We start from the raw sequence: 8,379 nt of genomic DNA, 5'->3' as shown, positions 1-8,379 counted from the left end.
CTTCTTTGTGACCCCACGTGTAGTTCCATTTTTGAAGTTCACGGTCATGCCTTATTCATGATGTTGCTTTTTGCGTACGTTTATGAGTAGCTGTTTTCAATGATGAGGCACAGAAAAAGCAAAATTCAAACAAATGTTTCTGAAGAGAACGTTCTTGAGAATTCCCTAAGAATGGCAACCACTTCCATTGAACCAGACATCGATAGATAAGTTCTACCAAAAGGTCAAATTTCCCACTAGTTTTATGTTGTTCTCATTTTTCTAATCTTTAAAAATATAAAAAACAAAACAAGTCTTATGATATATATGACTGTATTATATAATTATGTGTGGCCCACGACAGTTCCTCTTTACTTGATATGGTCCAGGGAAGCCAAATTGTTGGACCTCGCTGTCTGGAGAGAGGAGCGCACCATGCTCTGGAGGACCAGCAAGGCACCCTCCAGATGCTTCCAGGGCATCCCACACCCCAGACCAAAGCCTGGAGCCCCTGCTGGAAACAGAAAGATGCAGACAGCCTGTGTGGTTTTTTTTTTTTTCCTTTTTATTATGAAAACAAAACAAATGCCCCAGGAGAAGGGTCCATGATTACCAGAAACATCAAAGAGTACTTTCTACCACTTTTATTCTGTTGTGTTGAGGCCAGCATTGCAATAAACAAGCTAAAACTACTTACATTGGACTCATTTTCAGTAACTGACATTTACAGGAATATACTAGAAACGGCACTAAAAAGTTTAAGAAAAGTTACGGGAAATTGCATGCACATCATACAGAAAAGTAACATTTTAAATATAAAAAAGAAAAACGTCCTGGAAGTGTTACGCCAGCATTAAGAAACAGCGCTAAACTGCCTGTGACAAGTTCTTTAGGTGGGTGGTGTTTCTTCCCGAAAGACTGTAAAAAGCGTGGATTCTGCAAAAGAACAAAGACAAAACAGATACCAAAGAAAATGTGTTTTACAGTCCGTAAGCAAAACGAGGCTGCCCTCTGGGATCGGGGTACACCCGACGCCCACCCCTCGGCTGACTCCAGGGGTTGCTCAGAGCGCCCTCCGGTCACCTCCTGTACACGACCATCCCACACGCGCCTTGCCCCGCTCCTTGCCCCTCGAAAAAAGCGTGTGAAAAGCTGCCCTCAGCACCAGGACAATCCAATTAGACACCACGGCCTTCCCAGGACAGACGTCGCCCACAGCCCGACGTCGAGGGCGCCAGGGAAGCCATCGGTCCTCCAAAACTGCAGAGAAGCCCGTTTTGAAGCCTGGACAGAAAGCCTGGAAAAAAGTGACAGCACCAAGGAAGCCCAGCTGCTCAGGGAGCCCTCGGGGGTGGCGATCCTTTCTGAATGGGAGGAGAAGAGGCGGGCAGTCGACTGCAGACACCACACCACAGCAGACGACTGGAAGACGACCGGCAGACGACCGATGCCCTGCGGGCTGTCCCGCTTCCCTGCCTGCCAGTGCCCACGGGGGACAGCTCACCACCCTGCGGCTGGAGGCACGCCCTAGGAGCGCCCCAGGAACCTGGCTCAGGGGCTGGGCGTCGCCCGGTGAGGCACCTGTGAAGACCTGCCAGCCGTCAGGTGAACTCCTTACACTCACAGCTTGAGTATTCCATTCAAGATCTGCTGGAAAATACCTCTGAAAAACAAGGGTGACTGTAAAAAATGGGAACTTTAAAAACCACTGATGCTTTATTACAAACAAAACTTAATCAAAAGTTTAGTGAACTGGCTGAAAACTCACCAGTGTCAGAATCACCAGTAATTGGAGAAATGACCTTCTACCATCTGGTTCCCCAGCAGAGTTCTATACCTATTAAGCGTCTATGTCTGCCGGGCTCAGCGGCTCAGCCTGTAATCCCGCACCTTGGGAGGCGGAAGTGAGCGGATTGCCTGAGCCCGTGGGTTCGAGACCCGCCTGGGCAGCGAGACCTCATCTCTACAATAAATCAAAAAATTAGCCAGGTGTAGTGGCGCGCGCCTGTAGTTCCAGCTACTCAGAAGGCTGAGGCGGAAGGATCGCCGGAGCCCAGCTGGTCGAGGCTGTGGTGGCCGGGAGCGGCCGCTGCACTCCCATCTGGACGACAGAGTGAGACTCCAACTCAAAAAAATAAAAAATAAAAAAAGAGTATATGTCTGCAAGGGTTGGTGGGCTCTGGATCACCTTCATGAGTTTTAAAATTTGCCACGTATTAGGACACCGATGACTAGTTCCCAACCGTGAGTGCTGGCAGAAAGCACCGACCACCCGACAGCTCCAAGCCCCACACCCGTCTCAAGGGACACCCCCCGCCTCGCTGGGAGGACACCTGCCTTGGTCACCTCTGGGCTACATAACTGTGAAAATGCGATCCGGGGAGGGACCTTCCTGGTGCCGAGACTCCTCCGCCCGAAGAGAGCAGACACGCCAGGGGAGAGCCCGGCACGCCCCACCTATGGGCCCGGGAGGCCACCCGATGAGTTCCTGGCCAAGGCCACAATGTTCAGGGCTCGGGTGGGCGGTTTGGGGCATCCCTGCACTCAAAGGCCAGATGGTGGCCTCTGGAAAAACAAAACCAGAACATAACCTTCTGTTAAACTCTGTATATTATTATTATTTTTTACAATAGAAAGTCAAAAATCAAGACTTAGATTTACTATACATTTTTTTCTCTCAGATTACAAAGTTTATATTATATAACTGGGGTTCCCTACGTTGATTTCTTTAAAACAGTCCTAAAGACACGGGAGTGAATACAAAAGAACTAAACACACAAAATAAAATTTAAAAATTAGGGTGTGCTGTAGCTGAAAGCCGTCTATACCGGTACGTCTCCAAACTTCATACAAAAAAGAAAAAGAAAAAGAAAAAGAAAAAAAAACCAAGCAAACCACCAGCCCGGGGAAGCGCGTCCAGACACGTATCAGCACCAGCGCAGGTAACAGGAACTAGCACCGGGAGGTCAGAGGGCGTCCTGCGAGCGGTCCCGTCCACACCCTTCCAAGGCCTGCATCTCTGCTCTTTTTTTAATGCGTTTCTTCTGCAGTTTTTTTCTTTTCTTCTTTTTTTCTTTTTTTTAAAAAAATGACCAATGATGTTAATAAATAAAGTATTTATATATACATAAAATTGGAAAAACGGTTCCAGGGTGTGCAGCAGCTGTAGGGGGCAGCGTTACCACGCGGAGACACGCGTCGGGCTGGACTTTCGTAGAAAATTGCCGAACCTTACAAAAAAGTCTCCTTTTGTTTGTTTGTTTTCTTTTCTTCTTTTTTTTTTTTTAAGTTGAGGTAAAAGCTTCAGTGTATGGAAACCTGCACGCTGCACACGCAGCTGCCGTGTTCCCTCCCAGGAGCTCCTGACGTCGCACGATCCGAGAACGCCACAGCCCTTCCCGCCCTGCCCGGCCCAGCCCAGCCCCGGGAGCTCCGTGCTCGGCAGCAGGGGCTGGGGCAACCCTTCCTTCGCTTGGGCCCAGACCGGGTCGGTCCGACCAAAGGGCAACTCCGTCCTCAGCCTCGGCAGAGAGGCGACGCCCTCGAACACAAGGGTCAGCCCTCGGGGCCCCAGCGCAGACAGCACCCATCTGCAAAGCGAACAGCTTCCAAATGCAGCACCCACTTCAGAGAACTCTCCTTTGAAAAGATTCCTTCTGGAGCTCTACAGGTCGGGCACAAGAGAGGGATTCCGCAGGGTCCTTCGGTTCGCGTCACACGGTTTTCTGTGGTCGCCAACAAGCCTTCAAAGCAGTCAGCTCCGAGCGCCTGAATCCGGTCACGCAGGAGAGACCACGCGGCGTCTGGGCCGTCCCACAAAGTGCAACGCACACGCAGACAGAGCTCCGACCTACGGAAGCGAAACTGGAAGGTGTCATAACACTGAATTCAAAAGAAAACCTGCACACCATGGAACACAAGTAGTATATTAACCACAGAAGGGGACACGGCAGAGTCGGCGTGTGCGGCATCGTCCGTTCCAGTCCGTCCGAGGCCGGCTCACTCCGAGTCGCTGCTGTCCGAGCTGGACCCGCTGGAGCTGCTGCTGCCGGACTCCGACGAGCTACTGCTGCTGAGCCGCGATGGGCCCCCCGACGGTGCCGAGCCCGGCTTCTCTGTGGGGACACATGGGTGGGGAAGGTGTCACAGCCTGCCTGAAACGCGCCGCCGGCCGGCACCATCCACCAAGACCCACCCGCTTCCCAGCCGGGTCATTTCGCAGATATTTGTTGAAATGGCTGGGTGTGGTGGCTCACGCCTGTCACCCCAGCACTTTGGGAGGCTGAGAAGGGAGGATTGCTTGAGCCGAGAAGTCGAGGTCAGCCTGGGCAACACAGTGAGACCGCGTCTCTACAACAAATCAAAAAATTAGCCGGGAGTGGTGGCACGTGCCCGTCATCCCCGCGACAGGCTAAGGTGGAAGGACCGCCTGAGCCCAGGAGATGGAAGCTGCAGTCAGCCATGATTTGTGACGCTGCCCTTCAGCCTGGGTGACAGAGTGAGACCCCCAATTTTTTTTTTTCCTGAGTTGGAGTCTCACTCTGTGGCCCAGACTGGAGTGCAGTGGCCGCTCACGGCCACCGCAGCCTCAGCCTGCTGGGCTCCGGCAATCCTTCCGCCCCAGCCTTCCAGGTAGCTGGCACTTCAGGCGCGCACTACCACGCCCAGCTAATTTTTGATTTATTGTAGAGATGAGGTCTCGCCAAGTTGCCCAAGAGGGTCTCGAACCCGGGGGCTCAGGCAATCCACTCACCTCAGCCTCCCAAAGGCGTGGGATTACAGGCTGAGCCACCGAGCCCAGTTGAGACCCCAAATTTAAAAAAAAAAAACAACAGCAGGGCCAGACACAGTGGCTCAAGCTTGTAATCCCAGCACTTTGGGAGGCCGAGGTGAGGGACTACCTGAGCCCAAGGGTTTGAGGACAGCCTGGGCAACTTGGCAAGACCTCATCTCTGCAATAAATCAAAACATTGCTTGGGCGTGTGGCTATGAGCGCACCACTGCACTCCAGCCCGGGTGATGGAGTGAGACTCCAACCCCCCAAAAAAAGCAACAAAAAGCGAGTTCTTGAAATGAATCAGCAGGGCCAACACTATCTCAGTAGGCTCGAGACGGAGAAGAGGAATGTGGTCTTATACAGGCGCCAGTGGGCGCGGGAGAGGCACGTGCAGGACCTCCCTGGCCATGTGGAGGCCAGCAGCGGCACTGCCGCACCCTCAGCGGCGCAGAGGGGACCTGGGGCCTGGCCACCCCTAGATCTGCCGCCCCCGTGTGCGTGTCTACTCCCGAAGAGGCCAGGGTCACAGATACTTGTTCTCTCTTAGGAGTTCCAGAAAAAGGAGGCCAGGAGTCACATACCTCTCACCTCAACACAAGACCCCAGGGCGCCCAGCGCAGGGTCCAGGCCGCGGCCAGAGCCTCCCCACCCTGGTCATCTCAGCACGCCGGGGAACATGGTTACTCTGCTGTCAGAAGGTTGGCTGCCGAGGGGCAGGGGACTGAGACCCTCCCTGCCACGACGGCCAGCCCAGGAGCCCCCACCTGGGGCCACATCTATTCAGGTGTTCCGGGACACGGCACGGTCACACACACCTCACGTCTATTCAGGTGTTCTGTGACCTCCCGGCACACTCAGGTTGTGGACCTGACAGATGAGGAACTCAAGGTTTCCAGAGGCCAAGGGCCTCATGAAGGGCACAGAGCCCATCACGCGGCAGCGCCACACAGGCACACTGGCCTGTCCGATGCCGAACCCTCCTGTCCCCATCGGACAGAGACAACAGCGGCCCCAGAGGCAGACGGTACCTTTCCGGGCAGGCTTCTTGCCCCCGCTCAGCTGCCCGCTGACGTCCTGCAGACGCTTCTCCAGCTCCTTCTTCTTTTCCTGAGCGAGCTCCTCCTTCGACTTGGCCGCCGGCTTCTTCCCGCTGGCCGCTGTGGGGACAGGTGAGCGCTGAGACCGCAGAGGGGCAGACATGGGACAGGAGGGCAGGCCGCCGCGCCTCTCAGGGGCGACTCACTCCCTGAGGCCATGCCAGGAGCTGGGTCTGCATCCAGGTGGCCACGGCCCCAACCCAGCACACCAGTGTCCGCTCCACCCACCCAGCCTTCGTGCGCCTCTGTGCTGACACCTGCAGGTGAGTCGCCAGAGCTCCCCAAGTGTGGGATCGGTGGGGCTGAGACAAAGCCACCCCCACCACCACCCACATCTGCTGAGCCCTCACAGGGCAAAGCCTGTATCCTGCAAGGGAGAGGCCACGCCCACCCCCACCCCCGCTGCCAGGGGCACAGAGGGACGCGCCTGGCCAGCATACTCATGGGAAGAGCAGGGTCCGCTATGAACAGTGTGGCCTCATGGCGCCTTCACTGCCTGGTGCTGCCACCCCCAAGTCGACGGGTGACTTACTGTGGGTCCAATGTGCCATGACGACACAGGGTCACCCAAACAAGCCACCCAGGTCAGGAGGCCCCCCTTCCCCAGCAGGGAGCACACCCCGAGGGGCCACACGCAGGCTCAAGCGAGGCTCACCAGGCCCTGGACAGTCTGTGGGGGCAACCCTGAGGCCACCTCGGGTCTGCCCGTCTCGCACGCTCCAGGGCCTGCAGCCCCAGGCAGTGACACCCTCCTCAGTGGTGTCATCGGCTTCCAGGGCAGTCTGGGCTGGTGCCAGAGTCCATCCTGGGAGGGCTCTGGCCTTGCAACCCCAGTCAAAGGGGGTTGCTCAAACCTCGGAAGCGATCTGCACAGGCAAGGGACCGCCAGAGAGGACGGCCCGCAGCCCAGGCCCCAAGCGGACCCTAACTGAACCCTGAGTGAACCCGGGGTCCTGCCTGCCCTGGTGCTTCCCCTGGCAACGCCAAGTGCTGCCACTGCCCCGAGCAGGGGAGGAGGGCTCGGGTGAGGGGCTCGGCCCCAAGCCCCTGCCCTGGCTGAGCAGACAGCTGTCCTCAGGGCAAGGTGGGGAGCGGGAGCCAGCAGAGGTGGCAGCCCCCAGGGCGCTCGTGGCACCAGGGCTTCGAGGAGGGAGCGGAGGGGAGGCCGGGGGGGGGCGCGGGGAGCGCCACGCCTGCCGCCACTCACAGAACGGCTTCCGCTGCTTCTTCTGTAAACAAGACTTGACGTATCTCTCCAGCTCCCGCAGAGTGGTGGGCTTCAGCGTCTCGAAGTCGATCTCGATCTCGTCGGGGTTGGAGTCCCTGAGCGAGGGCTCCCGCGACTGGATGATGTGCACCACCCGGCCCAGCTTCTCCCCGGGCAGCCGGTTGATGTCCAGGCTGAGCTGCCGCTTCTCGTCGTAGCTCATGGGCAGGCCCTCCTCCTCCTCCTCCGAGTCGTAGGACGCGGACGCCTGCTTGCCGCCCTTCTTCAGCTGCCTGCGGCACGTGACAGAGCCACGCGGCGTCCGGCCGGGGTTCGCAGGCCCCGGGAGCCCCCTGCCCTGCCCAGCCCCCGCCGGCCCGCCCAGCACCCCTCCTCCCGACAGCAGATGTTCTCCCGAGGGCACACCCAGGCCAGGTGCATGGCTCACGCCTGGAATCCCAGCACACTGGGAGGCCCAAGAGGGAGGGCCACTTGTTCGAGGCCAGCCTGGGCAACACAGAGAGCACGCCTCCTCAGAAAATCAAAGAACGAGCTGGGCAGGGTGGCGTACACCTGTAGTCCCACTACTCAGGAGGCTGAGGCGAGAGGATGGCCTAGGCCAGCCAGTTGAGGATGCAGCAAGCTATGATGATACCACTCCATTCCAGCCTAGGTGATAGAGTAAGACTCCAAACTAAAAAAAAATCCAGGCCAGGGTCGGTGACTCAGCCTGTAATCCCAGCACTTTGGGAAGCCGGGGCGAGTGGACTGCCTAAGTCCATGGGTTCGAGACCAGCCCAGACAACCTGGCCAGACCTCGTCTCTACAATAAATCAAAAATTAGCAGGATGTGGCAGGGCACACCCGTAGCTCTGGCTACTTGGAAGGCGAAGGCAGAAAGATCGCTGCAGCCCAGCAGGTCGACGCTGGGGTGGCCATGAGTGTGCCACTACACTCCAGCCTGGGCGATGGAGTAAGACTCCCAACTAAAAAAAAACAAAAAAACAAAAAAACCAGCCAAACAAAAAAAACAAAACCAAAAAACATCCAACTTACATGCTATCTACACAAACTCCACTTTAAATATAATGTTATAGATAGATTAAAATGAAAAAAAAAAAAAAAAAAGCCAGGCTCGGTGGCTCAGCCTGTAATCCCGCGCTTTGGGAGGCTGAGGTGAGTGGATTGCCTGAGCCCACGAGTTCAAGACCCGCTTGGGCAACTTGGCGAGACCTCATCTCTACAATAAGTCAAAAATAAGCTGGGCGTGGTAGTGCGCGCCTGTAGTTCCGGCTACTCGGAAGGCTGAGGCGGAAGGA

At 56.2% G+C, this 8,379-nt stretch overlaps 1 protein-coding gene across 1 annotated transcript in view; it reads right to left on the bottom strand.

Annotated features, from left to right (window-relative positions):
- Positions 1–2,571: 2,571 nt before the first annotated feature.
- BRD3 (bromodomain containing 3) overlaps positions 2,572–8,379 on the bottom strand; it is an 18,757-nt gene continuing 12,949 nt past the window's right edge. The window contains exons 5-7 of the mRNA XM_021707878.1: positions 7,061–7,353; positions 5,785–5,913; positions 2,572–4,094 (exon numbers count right to left, since the gene is read on the bottom strand). Coding sequence (XP_021563553.1) covers positions 3,979–4,094; positions 5,785–5,913; positions 7,061–7,353 — 538 coding nt within the window. The 3' untranslated portion in view covers positions 2,572–3,978. The remainder of the gene's footprint in view (positions 4,095–5,784; positions 5,914–7,060; positions 7,354–8,379) is intronic.

Source organism: Carlito syrichta, unplaced genomic scaffold (assembly GCF_000164805.1).
Source record: "Carlito syrichta isolate Samal-C Ts95f unplaced genomic scaffold, Tarsius_syrichta-2.0.1 Scaffold126568, whole genome shotgun sequence".
Classification (NCBI taxonomy): domain Eukaryota; kingdom Metazoa; phylum Chordata; class Mammalia; order Primates; family Tarsiidae; genus Carlito; species Carlito syrichta.
This window is presented reverse-complemented; position numbering and strand designations above follow the sequence as displayed.